General features: G+C 37.7%; 1 protein-coding gene across 12 annotated transcripts in view; it reads left to right on the top strand.

The window, feature by feature from the left end:
• GLYR1 (glyoxylate reductase 1 homolog) overlaps positions 1-18,310 on the top strand; it is a 41,873-nt gene that overhangs the window by 5,595 nt on the left and 17,968 nt on the right. For all 12 annotated transcript variants that reach the window (XR_013485971.1, XM_020978603.2, XM_020978605.2 and 9 more), the window contains 2 exons: positions 12,626-12,764; positions 13,054-13,293. Coding sequence is in view for 11 of the 12 variants with exons in the window: in XM_020978603.2 (XP_020834262.1) it covers positions 12,626-12,764; positions 13,054-13,293 (379 nt within the window). In the remaining variant the exon portion in view is untranslated. The remainder of the gene's footprint in view (positions 1-12,625; positions 12,765-13,053; positions 13,294-18,310) is intronic.

Genomic DNA, 18,310 nt, shown 5'->3' with positions numbered 1-18,310 from the left:
GTCCTCCCTTAAATTATCTGCAGGAGTGAAGGGACTTCCTCTTTACATTGTGTGGGTACCTAGGACCTCTACTGATTATGGCTTTCTTTCTACTTTATACATGACTAGCCCACCACCTTTTTCCAGTCATACATTTCTTTTGAGAATAACATCAGTACTTCTTCTCCTTCTCATTTCTTGGTTGTAATATGCTGTGTGGCCTTTGCATACCTGTCATCTTTCTATTTCCCTTTAGATGACCTGCAATGTTCATTTTAAGGAGTCTGTTATTCCATGGCCCAGATATAGAACCACATAAAGAATATCCATGCAAAAAGACAGGCCTTTGTTTCAAAAAGAAATTTGAGGTAGTTAAAAAGCACCGTGTATTTTCCCAAATACAACCTAACCCCTTCTAGTCAGATTCCAGGCCCAACACATTGTGCATTTACAGTGTCTGGCAACTCCATCATCCAAGTGTATATCATCCAAGTCTGTGATTTTCCAGGCAATAGACTTTCTTCATCCATTTGTTTTTTTCTCTGGATAGTTAAACTGAATTCTTATGAAAGGTTATAGATCTATTTATGATGCACACAGCACAATGTCTTCTAAGCGGCACTGTTATAAGAGCACTGGATTTAGAATCAGGAAGACACCTTACCTTTCTGGGCCTCACTTTCCTCATCTATAAAAGGTGGTTTGGACTAGATGGCCCTTTCCAGCTGTATATCTGTGATTCTCTGATCTGCAAACAGGAGCATCTGGAGGACCTCACGAGGGAATCCTTTCGTTTGGATTCTGTTGGACATTCTCCATGATGTTGAGAGACACCTTTAGCACTCATAATCTCCTTATTTTGAAAAAAGCCTTACTGATATTTTCCATCAGAGGGTCACTAAACAGTTATCTTGGCTATTATCTTTCAAGAAATCTTACATTATTTTAAGATAGCCGTGGAAAACATGTTAAAAAGAAGAGAGCGTAAATCCACAATTTGTTCTACCAAGTGCTTGTTTATTTAGTCAAAAAACAATAAGTAAGACTTGTATTCATTACTCACTTATATGATTATAAAAGTGAACTGCTGTAAATGATCATTTGTGAAAGCCCACCTATTCCCTTCTCATACGTTCAGGAGATCCAGTGTTATATAGGTCATGCCTAACTCAGGCCTGTCTAGGGGTTCAAGTTTAGGATTAGAACAAAATGAGGCATTTGTCAAATATCTAGCAGATTAACAAAAGTAAGTGTATAACCATAGCATTGAAAAGCCATTCAGCAAGAATGCAGCATTAATTCATTTGGGCACAATTTCCCTCCCTCTTTGTTGGCCACGCAGGTCAGACTGATCAGAAACCTCAGAGAGGAGATCCTGACTCTTCCTGTATAGGTTTTTGTGCTTAGGCCACCAGAAAGCTAGGTCAGTGGTTCGAGCCTGAGTCCCTTGGACCAGTTGTGTCTTAGGTACTATTTAGTACCTGTCAAAAAAAAAAAACCTAGACCAGCCAGCATGATAGGGGTTTAGGAGATAATCCTTTTACTACATTTTCTTTTTTTTTTTTTTTTAGGCAATTGGGGTTAAGTGACTTGCCCAGGGTCACAGAGCTAGTAAGTGTTAAGTGTTTGGTCTGAGGTCAGATTTGAACTCAGGTCCTCCTGACTTCAGGGCTGGTGCTCTATCCACTGCGCCACCTAGCTTCCCCTACTACATTTTCAATACATAATAATGGCTCATTTTTAAATGGCTCTTTAAGGTTAGCAAAGCACTTTATCCACATTATCTCATTTGATTATGAGACCTTTGTTTTAATCATATATCTGTAATGATAATAGATCTCATCTAGAGGAACCATAGAATCATCTAGTCCAGTCAGTAAGCTACCATTTGTCATGCACTTACTATGTGCCAAGAATGATGCTAAGTTCTGGAAATGCAAAAGAAAGGCTCCAAATCACTAATAATATGAGAAATGCACGTCAAGGCAACCCTGAGGTTTATTTCATCTTATACCCTGCAAATTGAAAAAATGACAAAAAATGGTACTAGTCAGTATTGGAGGGGTTGTGAATTGAGAGGCACACTAATACATTATTGGTGGAACTGTGGAATGGTACAACTTTTTTTTGGAAAGCGGTTTGGAGTTAATGTAAATAAAGTGACTAAAATGTCTGTGCTCTTTAAACCAGAGACTCCATCACTGGGCTTATACCCCTAAGGAAACACATCATTAAAAAGAAAATACCTACATACCCCTAGATATTTATATTAGCACTTTTTGTGATAGCTAAGAATTAGAAACAGAGTAGATGCTTAGGGAATAACTAAACAAGTTGTGGTACATGAACGTAATGAAATATCACTGTGCTGTAAGAAATGCTGCATGTGATGAAAACAGGCGTATGGAACAATCTATGCGAACTGATGCCGAGTGAAGTAAGCAAAGCCCAGAAAATAATATACACAATAATTACAACAATGTAATTGGAAAGAACAACAACAAAAAGTCAAAAGTAAATATAACCATTATAAAGATAAAGGAGGACTCAGATGTTGTTGTTTGTCCTTCGTTCTCGGAGAGACCATGACATCAGGAAGGTGATGCCATGACTGGGAAGTGAATTGGACTTAAGTGAGGGAGGGCTGTGCAAAGTCACCAGTCTCACTTTCTCCTCCAGAGGCATCTGGATCTAGTGGCGAGATACAGATCAGGATGACTGGAGATGGTCCCCTGAATAAAATGAATGACTATTCACATACTGGAGCAATCTCCTGTCAGACTCTTTCTGTCTTCTGGTCTTGACAGTCTTCTTTCCCAGACTTTGTGGATGATATCTTCTACAGCCAAAATCCTGAGATATGAGAGGACACCCCCAGCCCACCCCTTTGTCAAGGTGGGAAGTCCACAGGTGTTAGTGATTATGTTTTGGACTTTTTCATTGTATTGATCAGTAGTATTGTTTTTTTTTCCTCTCTAAAAATACTGCTTGTTATGTGAAATGGCTTTCTGAGATTAGGTATACTTGGGATAACTATGATACCAATAAAAACTTTTTTTTATCTTTTTGATTTTGGGGGTGGGGGTTGGTGAGGCAATTGGGGTTAAGTGACTTGCCCAGGGTCACACAGCTTGTAAGTGTCAGGCTGGATTTGAACTCAGGTTCTCCTGAATCCAGAGCCAGTGCTCTATCACTGTGGCACCTAGCTGCCCCAAAAACTTATTTTTTAAAAAAAATAGTGAATACTGTAGCAGTTGAGAGGAAAAAATCAATGAGGAGTCAGAGAAAACCTTCTAGAGAAAGTGGGATTTCACTTGGTCCCTGAAAGATGGTTACAATATGTATACACAGAAAAGCAAAGACGTAGTCAGGATGGAACAGTGTGACTGAAGAGAACAATGTGACTGACAGCTTGGAGTAAAGGCTTAATTTGGGAAAATTGGCAGTTTGTAAAAAGCAGAACTGTAAAATATCTGAGAAAAAAGCAACTTGGATTTTGCGTGCCTTATGAATTCCCTAGAATTATTTGAAGGGTGAATAAGTATGCGGATTAGGGAGGATCTCTAAATATGTAAAATACTTTTGTTTTTGAAAGTCTTCGACAAGTTCTTTACCAAAAGCTGCCTTAAAACTCAAGTTCCAAGAGAATTACAGGGAAGAATTGTTTTGTCACAACTAAGAAATTGGCTTAGATTGTGCTGTCTTGGATGCATTATAAAGAGAAGGTTCTTTGTATTAGGATTAATTTTATTTAACATCCTTTTCTGGAAGGAGAAGTTTCTTATGATACTAAATTCTTCTGGAGAATGAAGAAAATCTGCAGGAAGACCTCAGACATCTTTGTGAATGGTCAAAAAAAAGTTGCAGATGAATTTTATTGTGGGCAACTACAAGGTAATGCACTACTGGTGAAGCCATGATTTCATTGGTGTGAATAGTCCCTCCTTTGATGCACATCATCACTTTTCCATGCTTTCTTCTGCAGTTTTTGTCCATGTCTTTCTATAAATCCTCTGATAGAGGATTCACATCTTATTTTCTGGTCCTTAATAGTGTCTTTTACTACTTCTCATACACAAGTTATCAGTAACTTATTTCAAACTACTATTATGTTTATCTTCCAACTTTCTACTATCCTTTGGGTTGTCATCTTGATTCTTATTACATGTATAAAATGAAAGACTGAGTTATTGATTGTAATTTATGAAGGGAAAGTCATTGTAGGTTATTACCTGCAGATCTTAGCACAGTGTGCTGTTTCAGCAAAAAAAAACAGCCAAGAAAATGTTGAATATCCTCAATAACTCCAAAACGTAGTCCTACCCATATGTAAAACCATGATGTCATCACACCTGAAAGGTTGTTTATAGTTCTAGTCACCATACCTCTAAGTACTAGAGAAGATCCAGGGAAAAAAGCAGCTAAAAGGTTTGGCTCTATGGGGACAGACTAAAAAGATTACTATTCTTTAAGTATGAAAATTGAGAGGGGCAGCTAGGTGGTACAGTGGATAGAACTCTGGACTTGGAGTCAGGAGGACCTGAGTTCAAATCCAGCCTCAGACACTTGACACTTACTAGCTGTGTAACCTTGGGCAAGTCACTTAACCCCGATTGCCTCACCAAAAAGCAAAAAAAAATTAATAATTATGAAAATTGAGGAACCCATAACTGCATTCCCCTCTGGGTTCATCTCCAGTTTATCCTGTATATATTTTGTTTAGACATAGTTTACATGTTGTCTCTCCCAATATACAATGGGATACTTGAAGGTAAGACCTGTCTTTTGCCTTTCTTTGTATCCTCAGCACTTAGCACAGTCCCTGGCAAATAGTAGGCATTTAATAAATGTTTGTTGTTGACTTCATTTATGAAAGCCCTGGTTCTCTTTTTCCCAGGATCCAAAAAATAAATTTCCCCAAACCATTTCAAATATAATTTATGTGTTTAAGAACTGAGGCAAGGTACCTGAGGATTTGAAAATGTCATTGTACTTCATCTGTCTAAGAGAGAGAGAGAGAGAAGAAAAGTACCCATAAAGATTACAGACCCTCCAGTCTTTGACAAGAGTTCTAGACTTGGTAGATCAATGTAATAGAGATCTTGACTTTAATAAGATTTTTGTTAATGCGTGCATGATCTAATTAGGAAACTACAGCCTTTGGGTGGAGAAGAATTGTGCAAAGGATTGTTCTCAAGTTATTCAGGATCAACAGCTGGGGAAAGAGAGACGGAAGTGGCAGAGGTTCCTCCAGGACTGGTCTTGAGTATAGAGCTTGAAGTTTTCATACTGAAATTAGGTGATGGAACTGGAATGTGGTTTGTGTCCATTAAGTTTCAAGATTAGGCATTGGGAGGGGCTGTGGTCAGCACTATCTAGGATAAAAACAGAATTCAAAGCTATTTTAATAAATTGGAAAAGTAGCTAGAAACAAACCAAGTCACATAAAGTTTAAATCCCCTCAAAAGCACCTCTCCTGTCTCCCATTCTCTTCTCCTTTGCTCAGGTCTTGAGGTAAACCTTGTAAGGTCAACCAGTCTGCCTATATCTTTGATCCCATCTTCTCCTGGAGATCCCCTTCAATCATCCTCTCTTTAGTTTTCAATTTCTAATGCACTACAACTCATAACTGAACAAAAGTGTCCTCCAGAAGTGGTCATTGAGCCTTGATCCAGGACCTTCCATCATGAGGAACCCACTAAATCATATTTTCTTTATAGACAGCTCTATCAAAATTTTTTTTCTTATATTGAGTTTAAATCTCTGTAATTTACTTACTGCTCCTAGTCCTGCCCTCTATAACAAAACAGACTAAGTAATCTCTCTTCCACATGACTTATCTTTAGATATTTGAATATAGAGATCATGTTACCCACTGTAGCTCATCTTTTCTTCAAACTAAAACAAATCCAATATGTTCTTTGATGAAAGTCAGAAGAAATTCTCAATGAAATAAGAACCACAATCAGTAGTACTTTTTTCTTAAAGAACACTTCTTCAGTGGGGCTGTAAAGCTAACTGCACACACTCTCTCTTTCACAAGTAGAGGAATTGCCACAACCTCATTGGTAGTAATTTGAATACTTCTAAGAAATCTCTTTATTTTTCAAATTGATAGCCATTTCATAAAAGTTATTCTCAAAAAAGTAATATCAAGAAATAATGGGCCAGTTTCTCTTTTTCAAAGTTCAGATCATCTAGTAAGATTTTGCTGAAGCCCCAGTTGTCTTTCTCTAATCAGAGCTGACCCTAAGACAGGAAAAATTAAAGTGGCCCAGTGTGTTGGGGGAATCTGTGAAAGCAGGGGACAGCAGGTAGTTCATTCAGCTAGGTTAAAAAAAAAAAAAGCAACACCTAAGGTTTATGTATGTAGAGTCAGCAGCACCAAGAAGTAGAAGTGATACTGTAGCCTTTGGTTGCTTGATGATATTATCCCCCAACCCACGAAGTACAAGTTACTTGTTTAAGAGAGATCATCCCATTTTTTTTCCTTTCTGACCTTCATGTTCATTTTAACCAGATTTTACCTTTATTAAAATATTTTTGGGTTTTGTAGAATATTTGAGGGAGGGTGAGAGGAGGTAGAGGAGAGGCATGGAAGAGTCTACCATTTGCCTGAAGTCACAATAATGAGGGAGAGCCTTACCTCTTGGTGTATTCAACTTTCATAAATTGGCTTTTCTCAAAGCACAATTTTATTTTTTCTACATTGTCAATTATTCATTTTTTTCCTTTTTGCTTCCTTCCCTTTTTGATTGACCTACCATTCCTGGCATTAATCATGACAACAGAAACTTGAAGATGAAGGCCACTTTCATAAGGTTTTTGGTGGCAGGAGGTATCAAGTTTGATGCTAATGGCCCCACAGAGTCTGACAAAATCTACCCTAGGAAAACTTAAAATAATAATTCTCTATCTTAACCAACCCTATTAATACTTTAGCGCTATGGGAAATAATTCCCCTGATAGATGAGTTAGGCACAATAGCTGGTGTTGTGTAATGTGTCCAAAAATGACATGGGGGAAAAAAACCTCTGGGTCAGTTTGGTGTAGGCAGCACCAGAACTTGTGCAAGCTTGAACACTTGTTCAAGCATTTGGTAAGTTGTAGCCTTGAAAAATATTTTAGATTAAAGTAAAATCTACCACACCTGTCCTGTTTGCAGGGTTTGGGTTTTTGTTTTTTTTTAACATGTATAATAGTTCTTATTTCAAATGGGCTGGAAAAAAAATCCTTCATTTCCTTTGATGCCTTTATTTCTGTGTAGCCCAGTCTTATATTTGTGTGTGTGTGTGTATATATACACTATGTCTTATACTTCAAAGATCTGTGATTTCATTGGTGTCAGCACCAACAGGGATCCCAACCGCTTAGTGTAACAATCTTCAAGTTGCCAAGAAATGTGTTACCTCGGTTCCATCCTCAGACAATGCACTTGCAAGTCGTGCATGGGCCTGTATTCACCATTTTCAGCCTATTTAGGACACATCAGAGCTTGTACTCATCTGGCATAGTCTTTCAGAAACCCAGGGTCACTTCCATAAGTTTATTTCTGACAAATTTGTTATTCACTTGACGTGTTTCACCGGTGTCCTTTCAGTTGTAGCAGCAGTCTTCCTAGTAATCCTCATGAGAAGCATTTTGGTTGTTATTCTCCCTCCCCTCCAGAGTCAAAAAAGAGTAGATGGGAAAGGAAGTTTTTGCAGTCTTTTCACTGACGAAATTTGAAAATTCCTAATGTAATTATGTTCTGGATTTGGTGTAAAAAGATTCAGGCTAAATATTGATGGGAAGGAGATTATGTTGAACTTAGAAAGGGAGCATCTGCGAGACTTTAGAACATTATTTACTCATTTTCTGACCAGACACAATTTGAGGAAAAAGACCCATAATTACACTATAGTGCTGTTGGTTTGTTGTTGTTTGACCCTATACCTTTTAGAATTGTGTGATCTTTAAAATAGGCACAGTTCAGTTTGCCATTTTAATTTATTTTGGGGAGCATATCTGTTTCTGCATTTATTTTACAATGGTCTTGCCCTCAAAAACAAATTATACATATAAAGAGAGGCGGAATATCTGTATAGTGTTATACTTGCCAGAAAACATGGATCAAAAATTTGATTCCTTTTTTTCCTGTTAGTAACATATTTCGTCCTTTTGTCCTGTGAAATAGAGAAAAATTTTTGTCTCTTGAACTGAGAGAAGAGCAGCATTTCCATATACAAAACAGAAAAAGAGGATTGCGCATGCAGTTCCAAATCTGCACCATACACGGTTTGTGAACTCCAAATATACAGCAAATTCAGACATGTTATTTTCAAAGCTATCCTGGTTTGTGTTTCCTACTGACCTTCATTCTGTTCTCTTCTGTGCATTTTTAAGTGCTTCAATGATACTTTTTCCTCCTCTTTTTTAAAAATTAATTTTGGCAACTTGTCACTATTACCTTTCTCTCTTCCTCCCTCCAATTGAAAGATTAAAAAAAGAAGTCTTATATGAAATATGCAGAGAATAGTAAAACAAAACCCTAAATTGCCTGTGTTTGAAAATATATGTCTTATTCATGACCTCCCAGGGAATGAGTAGCGTGTTTCATCTCCAGTGGTCATTGCATTGTTCAGTATTCTTACGTCTTTTTAGTATGGTTTGTTTTTTTTTTTTACAATGTTCTTTATAGTGAGTAAGTTGCTTTGTATCAGTTTATACAAGCCTTACCAGGTTTGGCAGAAACCATCCCTTTTGTCCTTTCTTATGGAACATATTCCATTACATTCATATGCCATAATTTGTTCAGTCATTCCCCAGGAATCTTCAAACTGCTCAGTATTATGATCTGTAGTAGGTGGTATCCATTAATGGCTGTTTAGTTCACTTGACTCACTTAACAATTCATTAAACATTTATAAAGTATCTCCTCTATGTAGAGTACTATTATAAGCATGGGAGAAGAGGCAGAAATGGAAGAAGACACCATACCTGCTCTCAAGGAGTTTATAATCTAATAAGGAATTATTAGACTCTCCCAAATGGTACCCTTCTTGCTAACTTCCCCATTTTATCCTTCCAATTACTCTTCTTCACAACCTTAGAGTAATTCTATTCTCTCTCTCTCTCCCCCTCCCCCTCTCTCCTTCCTTCTCTCCTCTTTCTCCTTCTCACCCTCCATGTCCAGTAACTTGCCAAGTCTTAACCTACAACATTTCCTACATTCTTCCCTTTCTCTTCATTCACATAGCCACCACCCTAGTTCAGGCCTTCATCACCTCTCACCTAGACCATCACAGTAGCCTCCCAATTGATATTCTTGCCTCCAAAACTCTTCCCTCTCCAATCCATCTTACACAGCAGCCAAAGCTATATTCCAAAAGCATACTTTGCTGAAGAAGCTTCAATGGCTCCCTGTTGCCTGTAGAATAAAATACAAACTCCTCTTGCCATTTAAAGCCTTTCACAATCTGGTTGCACCCCATCTTTCCAAACTGTTCACATTACTCCCCCTTGTACACTCTGTCTCCTAGCTAAACCGTCTTACTTGCTGTTTTCTGGAACACAATATTCCTTGTTCAACATGTCTAGAATACTCTTCCAAACTCTCCCCTAGAATTCTTAGCATCCTTATCTCTCTTCAAGTCTCCACACAGGTGCCATGACCTTCAAGTGGCTTTTGCTGATCTCCTGAGTGATTAGTGCTCCTATCCCCAAATTACTTTGTATCTTGTATATATTTTATAATTTACTTAGTTCTGTCCATATCCCACTTCTTCCTCACCCAACTGCCCACTGGTATGTAAGCTTCTCAAGAGAGAAGACTTTTATTTTTGTCTTGATAAACTCCCAGTGCCTTCTGTGGTGCACGGTACAAAGTAGATGCTTAATAAATATGCAGGAATTGAATTAAGGCAATATGATATGTACATGATAGTTGATTGGAATACTAGGCCATTTGTGTCATTTAGATTTTCTGTGTTCCTTTCCATAGATTATCCTACTAACCTCATCCAGCTCTTAGTCCTAAAACGGAGCAGGACAGGAGTAGATGAGTAGACCAGTGAAAATGTACCAGCATTAATGGAAAAGTAGCTCAGAACTATAAGCCATCATAGGTAGAGCATTGGTATCCTCTTTGTATATAAATGGGCATCATTTTTACTACTATTGTTTATTGTCAGCCAGCATTTCTGTAAAGAGAAAACCTTGAGGTGGTTTAGTAACCCAGTTTCTTTATCCTTAACCCATTGTAGGCTGTACTACGAAACTTTTAAATATTTATAGTGAAATTGATATTGAAAAAGGGTATAGGATTTGGAATTTTTAAAAAAAGTATAAGTGGCTAGTCAAAACCGATTCACTGTACTAAATAGTGGTTTAGGCCAAGGGTCTGAATACTGATTGGAAATATTCCAAAATCAACCACTAGCTATTTTTCAAAGTAGAGGTTAAACGTGGAATATTCCAATCTGCTCTATCCTAAAATTATAAGAATTTTCCTCTTTGAAAACCTCATTTTGTTACTTTCACATTGTTACGCATTCCAAACTTTATATCAGATATTCTAAATGCCTTAGAATTTCTTTATTTACTAAATGCCTTAAATCACTTTCAAACATAGAATCAGGGGTGGGTGGGTGTGTTCGTTGTAGAAGATATTGCTTTTCTTTAGGCTTATTAACTTTTCTGAATCCAGTTCAATTGTAGAGTTCTTAAATGACACTCATTATTGAAAGATACCTGTTCTGGCTCTATATTCCCAAATTTTAAAACATTATATGGCCATGTTACATGGGTAATATTAGTGCTTGATAGTCAGAATATAAGAGCATCTATGATTATGCATTGGTGTATAACTGGGTGGACTTGGATAAACATGAAAAATAAACCTCTAATGCCAAGGATGCCAACAAAAAAGAAATGTGTAGTTTCGGTTTTTTCTTATTTCTTGTTGTTAGGTTGGTCGTGGGGTATGGTTTTATTGATCCCTTTAGGGTTTTTGAAAAATGTCATTACCCAGTTTATTTCACCACTCCTTTCTCCCTTGAATCTTTCCCGTACAACAGCAAGACTGACAGACAAAATTGTCTCCTTCAAATAGTGTATGCCACATTCTGTTTCAGTCATGAAACAGTCATCTATTTTCTTTCATCAAGATTGGTCATCATTTAATCTGAATTCATCTCCCTTTTAGTGTTGTTTTCATTTACATTATTGTGGATTTGTATATTTTTCTCCTAGTCCTATTTACTTTATCTGCATCAGTTCATGTATGTCTTCCTCTGTTTTTCTGATTTCCTCATTGATGATTTCATAAAATGTAATAGTCTTCATTAAATTCTTATACAGTTCAGTCACTAATTCAGTGGGAACACATTTTGTTTCCAGTTTTTTATTACCACAGAAAAACTGCTGCTACAAATATTTTTGTGTATGTGGGATCTTCCTTGCTGTCTGACCTGCTTGAGGTACCATACCTATTACTGCAATGGCTGTCAGTAAAAGTTTAGTAACTTTTTTTTACACAATTCCAAATTGATTTTCAAATTAGTTAGATCATTTCGCAATTCAACTGACAGTGTATTACTGTGCTTATTCTCCCACAATCCTCTAACACATTTCAGTAATGGTTAGGATATGTATATATGGATGTGGGGGGGGGGGTAGTGTTACCATATATCATCCATCTCTGTTCAACAACATTGTTTGAAACTATACCTAAAGGGCTATAAAAGTGTATGTACCCTTTGAGCCAGCAATAACACTACTATGTCTGTATTCCAAAGAGATTAAAGAAAAAAGGAAAATTTTACATGCATACATACATATACACACAAAAAGATGTTTATAGTAGCTCTTTTTGTGGTGGCAAAGAATTGGAAATTAAGGAGAAGCCTGTCAATTGGGAATGGCTGAACAAGTTGTGGCATATGATTGTGATGGAGTCCTATTGTGCTATAAGAAATGATGAGCAAGATGATGTCAGAAAAACCTGGTAAGACTTAGATGAACTGATGCAAAATGAAGTGAGCAGAGAACCAGGAGAACCTTGTACACAGTAACAACAATATTGTACAATAATCAACTGTGAATGACTTAGCTGTTCTCAGCAAATACCATGATCCAAAACAGTTCTGAAGGACTTACAATGAAAAATGCTATCCACCTCCAGAGAAAGAACTTAAGGAGTACAGATCAAAGCATACTTTTGTACTTTATTTTTCTTCTTTTAGGGGCTTTTTTTTTGGTCTGTGTTTTCTTTTGCAACATGGCCCATATGAAAATAGGTTTTGCTTGACTTCACATGTATAATCTATATCAAGTTGCTTGCTTTCTCAAGGGAGAAAAGGAGAGATAATTTGGACCTCAAAATATTTTTAAATGTTAAAAAAAATTTACATGTAATTGAGAAAATGTTTTAAAAATTAATTTGCCTGTCATGTTTCTAAATTGATTCATTGGATGTTTATATTGTGGTGGGTTTTTTGAATGGCTTCTGAGTTCAGTAAAACAGTCAATATTTGGGTTCAGTCTAGGGTTGGGAAAATTGTTTTGTTTGTTAAAAAGTTTGTCGTGATGTTAAAAGTCACATTTACATTCAAGTCCCTGCTTTAGTCATACTGTAGATTACAATTTTTCAATGTTTTTCTGCTAGTGCTTGGATCAAGGTTGAACAGCTAAAGCCATATCATCCCCATAAAGAGGAAATGATCAAGATTAATAAGGGTAAAAGATTTCAGCAGGCTGTGGACGCTGTGGAAGAGTTTCTCAAAAAAGCCAAAAGCAAAGACCAGGTAAGATGCTTTTTGATTTACTCTTAACGCAGTACTGGCTATTATGTATGTGATAATGTTACTGAATCTTAAATCTGTCATTCAGCTTGTAGAATCCTGATAAAACCTACCCCTGCTGGGCTGTCTCCTATATGTGAAATCCATTTTGCCAAGCAATCCCAAAAAATCTGTGTCCTTTCTTAAATATTTTGTGGCTTTTTTGCAAAGTTTCTTCAGTGAATCAGTAGGCTCTCAGCCTCTTTGAAACTAATACAAATCTACCCTCCGTTTTTACTCTGTAATCCTTCAGTCATCCCATAATTCTGCTGAAGAGAAAAATCGGCGTAATTCCAGTGAAGAAAGAAGTAAGCAGAACTCAGGAGATGAGAAACGCAAAGCTGGCCTATCTGAAGGGAAAGTAAGGAAGAATATGGGAGAAGGAAAGAAGAGAGTATCTTCAGCCTCTGCGGAAAGAGGCTCCAAATCACCTCTAAAAAGGGCCCAGGAACAGAGTCCCAGAAAGCGAGGTCGCCCCCCAAAGGATGAGAAGGTTTGTATGTGTCTAAGGTCTCTGAAACCAGTCATATTCTTTTACAAAAAAGTAGAGTTGAGAAAGGTAATGACTAATTCAAAAATTAGCAAGCTATAATGTGTTTATGTAGTAGACTTATTAAAAAGTTTTGACTGTTTTCCCATCCTTCCAACATGCCACTCCAGTCAGCCTTCCAGTGTACTGATCTCTTAACCACAGTCATCCACATTAGTTGTATACTGCATACCTTAATTCACTCATTAAGCATTTAGAATACTTTCTAAAGTTTGCCATTTTGTTTTGTTTTTTGGGTGAGGCAGTTGGGGTTAAGTAACTTGCCCAGGATCACACAGCTAGTGAGCATTATGTGTCTGATTCCAGATTTGAACTCAGATCCTCCTGACTCCCCTATCCACTTCACCACCTAGCTGCCCCTCATTAAGCATTTAGTAAGCATCTATTGTGTGCTAAGCTGTGGAGATACAGCAGTAAAAAACAAGCAATCCCTGCCCTTCAGGAGTTTACTTTCTGTTGTCATGAAACAACATATAAACAGATAAGTAAAAAAAAATACAGTGTTGTTTCTAAGTAGGAGGGCCAGAACTAGCAATTTGACAGTCAGGAAAGACACTTGAACTGACTCGTGAAAGCTAGGGATTCTAAAAGACAGAGGCAAGGAGGAAATGTGTTTGAGGCATGGGGACAAATTTATGTGAAGGCAAGGAGGTAGGTGATATGGAATGTTTTGTACAGAGAAAAGCAAGTAAGCCAGTTTGTCTAGAATAAAGAGTTCATGAAGGAGAGAAATGTTCGATACACTTGGAAGTATAGGCAGAAACCAGATGGTGAAGGGTTTAAAATGGCAAATGGTGGAGTTTATATTTTGTCCTAGAAACAGTTGGAGACTATTAGAGCTTCTTGAGCAGAGAAGTGACGTAGTCATCTATGTGCTTTAGGAATATCAGTTTTGTAGCTTGGTGTGTACAATGGCTCGGAGTGGAGGGAAGAGACCAAAAGGCAAGAAAATCTATTGGGAAATTATTGTAGTATTCCAGATGAGAAGTGCTGAGAGCCTGAACAAGGTTTTATGGCTCAGTACGAATGGAAAAGATGTAGTGGTAGAATCAACAATTGGCAATTGATTGGCTATCAAAGGTGAGGAAGAGTGAAGAGTTGAGGATAATGCTGATGCTTCAAACTTAAAAATCCCTTCTAGGCCGAGTCCAGCCTGGTTTTGCTCATCTCCTAGCCCTTTCCAGTTTGCTCTTGTGGACCGCAGCTGTGGGATCCTACGTTCTTAAACTTATACCTACCATTCTTTCCACTTCCTTATATTAGCTGAAGCTTATCTTTCCCCCTAAAAATAACATATCCTTTTGCAACTTTCACCGTCAGAGGCCTCTACTTCTTTGCTGTTTAGTTATTTCGCCCTTTTGGGGTTTTCTTGGCAGAGATACTAGAGTGGCTTGCCATTTCCTTCTCCAGCTCTTTTTACACAGATGAGGATACTGAGGCAAACAGGGTTAATTGAATTTCCCAGAATCACAGAGCTATTCAGTGTCTGTGTCTGGATTTGAACTCGGGTCCTCCTGACTCCAGACTCTATCCACTGAGCTACCTAGCTCTACTGCCTGTGACATCAGGGCCAGGAGGAGTCTTAGCCACATAATTCCTCAAATCTAGTGACCTCTATCTTATTTCAGCCGTGTAATACCATTATTCTTTATACCTTTGCCCTTACTACCTCATGGAACTATAAAGCTCCTAAGATCCTGAATTCTGATGATAGCTTCCTATCCTTCCTCATTTATGCTGAATAGTCTGTCATCCCTTGACCCCTTCTATTTAATTCCCTATGCATTAGTCAGTACCCAGCATTAACCAGGTGATCTGCTATCTTAATGTTTGAATACTTATACACCTGTAATCTTTTTTCCTCTCACAAACACACACCCAGCCTTCCACCATTTCTAAGCCTGTTAAATTTCCCTCGTGAGGTATTCGCACCACTACCATAAGAGCCAACTGGTTTCACCTATTACAGATTTATGTTACTTAACCTCAGGTGGGCCCTCACTGTCCCCAATATTCCTTCAACTCTCCTCTTATTACCTCCCTGTTTCGTTCCCAACAGCACGTGCTTCAACTCCCTCTCATCAAGCCAGTTTGTGGAAGGCCTTGTGGAGCAGTTCTGAACTTTACTTGGTAGAGAGAGGGGAAGCACTGATTTTTTTTATCAGTGACATTACCAGATTAGTTATAGAGGATATGTAGTTCTGAGTGTTCCCCTGGTAAGTCAAACTCAGCATATCCAAAATTAACCTTTGTCATCTTTTCTCTTAAAGATGTACTGAAAACATTGAATCCATCTGAAGGAAGCCCTGTTAAAATCCTTTTAATTTTCAGAATCTCTTAACATCATCACTGACTCTTCTTCTGTTTCTCCAGTCACAAAGAGGTGTCTTTCTTCCTCAGTAAAGTTAATCCCACTTGCCACCTGTGACCTTGATCTCATGCTTGTCAGAAACCTTCAGGACCTGGTTTGAATAATAATCCTTACTCTTACGTATCTTCCGTTTTCCCCTCTCTACTGATTCCTTTCTGTCTGCCTATAACTATGCTCAGGTCTCGCCAAACCTCCCTAAAATTTTATTCCTCTATCCAGTTACCCTCACCTCTCTTTCCTTTTTTTCTGCCAAAATTAGAAAAATTGCTGTATCAGGTATCTTCCCAATCTCACTGCTCATTCTTTCCGTATTTGATTTGTAGTTTTGCTTTTGCCTCCACCACTTTGCTGAAAAAGCTCTCAGAGATTACCCAGGACTTCTCAAATGCCAAATCCTCCAGCCTTTTTTTAATTCTTTATTACCTCTGCACATTTGATACCATTAACTGCTCCCCGTTTCTGGATCTGTTCTTCTTCCTTAACTTCAGAAACAAACCATGTGCTCCTGGTTCTCCTACTTGCTTTTCTCTTTAATTGTTCTTTTTCTTTCAGTGATTCTTCACCCTGTTCTCAACTTCATAGAGTGGATATTTCTCCAAAGTTCTTTTCTTGTCCCTCTTCTCTCTACATTCTCTCCCCACTAATTTCATTTACTCATAGCTTTATGTATCAACTCTCAAATATATATCTCCAACTCTGACCTCTCTTCTGCATTCCAGACCTACATCTCCAACTGCCTGTAGAACATCTCTATCTGAATACTACATTGGTACCTCTTATACTTAGGTTGTCTTTCCCTCTAAATATGTTCATCCCTCTCACTTTATTATTTGTGTCTGTGGAAATTCCATTCATATCCAGCATTCCAGATTACTCAGTAAGTATTAAGCACCTACTGTGTGCCAGGTACTGTAGTAGGTGCTAGATGTACTTTTGGACCTTACACTCTAACAGGGGAAACAATACTTGTAGAAAACATAAATATAAAAGAATTTCAGGGGACACTAGTAGCTACAGTCATCAAGAAAGGATGCATAGGAAGGAAGCAGAAAACTGGGAAAGAATTTTTACAACCAGTGTCTCTGATAAAGGTCTCATTTCTAAAATATATAGAGAACTGAATCAAATTTATAAGAATTCAATTCCCAATTGACAAATGGTCAAAGGATATGAACAGGCAGTTTTCAGATGAAGAAGTTAAAGCTATCTAGTCATATGAAAAAATGCTGTAAATCTCTATTGTTTAGAGAAATGTGAATCAAAACGACTCTGAGGTACCACCTCACACCTATCATATTGGCTAACATGACAATACAGGAAAATGATAAATGCTGGAAAAGATGTGGGAAAATTGGAACACAAATACATTGTTGGTGGAGTTGTAAACTGACCCAACCATTCTGGAGAGGAATTTAGAACTATGCATAGAGGGCTATAAAATTGTGCATACCCGTTGACCCAACAATAGCACTTCTAGGTCTGTATCCCAGAGAGATACATACAAATGGGAAAAGGACCCACATGTACAAAAATATTTATAGCAGCTCTTTTTGTGGTGGCAAAGAATTGGAAATTGAGGGGATGCCCGTTAGTTGGGGAATGGCCAAACAAGTTGTGGCATATGAATGTAATAGAATACTATTGGCTGTAAGAAATGATGAGCAGGCAGACTTCAGAAAAACCTGGAAAGATTTATATGAACTGATGCTGAGTGACATGAACAGAACCAGGAGAACATCGTACACACTAACAGCCACAATGTGCAGTGAATAACTTTGATAGATTCATCTCTTCTTAGCAATGCAGGGATCCCAAGACAACTCTAAAGGACTCGCAATGGAAAATGCTGTCCACATCTAGAAAAAGAACGATGGAGTCTGAATGCAGATCAAAACATATTTGCTGTCTTTTTTCTTTTTTTTTTTGTTTGTTTCTTATGGTTTCTCCCATTGGTTCTAATTCTTCTTTATAACATGACTAATGTGAAAATAGATTCAATATGAATGTATATGTAGAGCCTGTATCAAATTGCATGCTGTCTTGCGGCGGGGGAGATGGGGAGAAAATTTGGAACTCAAAATCTTATGGCAGTGAATGTTGAAAACTAAAAATAAATTAAAAAAGAAAACGAAAGAAAGGACTCATATAGGAGGTGGCCTTTGAGCTGAGCTTCAAAAGGGAGCAAAGGATCCTCAGAGGTGGAAAGTAAGGAAGGTATGCACTCCAGGCATGGGGTACAGCCTGTGCAAAGATACAGAAATGGGAGATGGAATGTAGCAAATGAGAAACAACAGTAAGACCAGTTTGAAACCTTTTCTTGTTTTTTATTTTTCTCCTCCCTTATGTTCAACTTGTTACTAAGTTTTTTTCAGTTCTACTAACTCAGTATCTCTCAAATCCTCCTCCCTTCTCACTGCTCGCACCCTAATACAAGCTCCTGTTACTGCCCACGTCTGCTATTACAGATTCCTAACAAGTCTTCCTTTCATTCTCTTGTTATCCTGACCTCTAAGGCCGTTCTTGATAGTCTTACTAAATGAATCTTCTTTATGCACAGGTATGGTCATGACATGACCAAAAATTTTTTAT

Source organism: Phascolarctos cinereus, unplaced genomic scaffold (assembly GCF_003287225.1).
Source record: "Phascolarctos cinereus isolate Bilbo 61053 unplaced genomic scaffold, phaCin_HiC Scaffold_4;HRSCAF=312, whole genome shotgun sequence".
NCBI classification, from domain to species: Eukaryota; Metazoa; Chordata; class Mammalia; order Diprotodontia; family Phascolarctidae; genus Phascolarctos; species Phascolarctos cinereus.
This window is presented reverse-complemented; position numbering and strand designations above follow the sequence as displayed.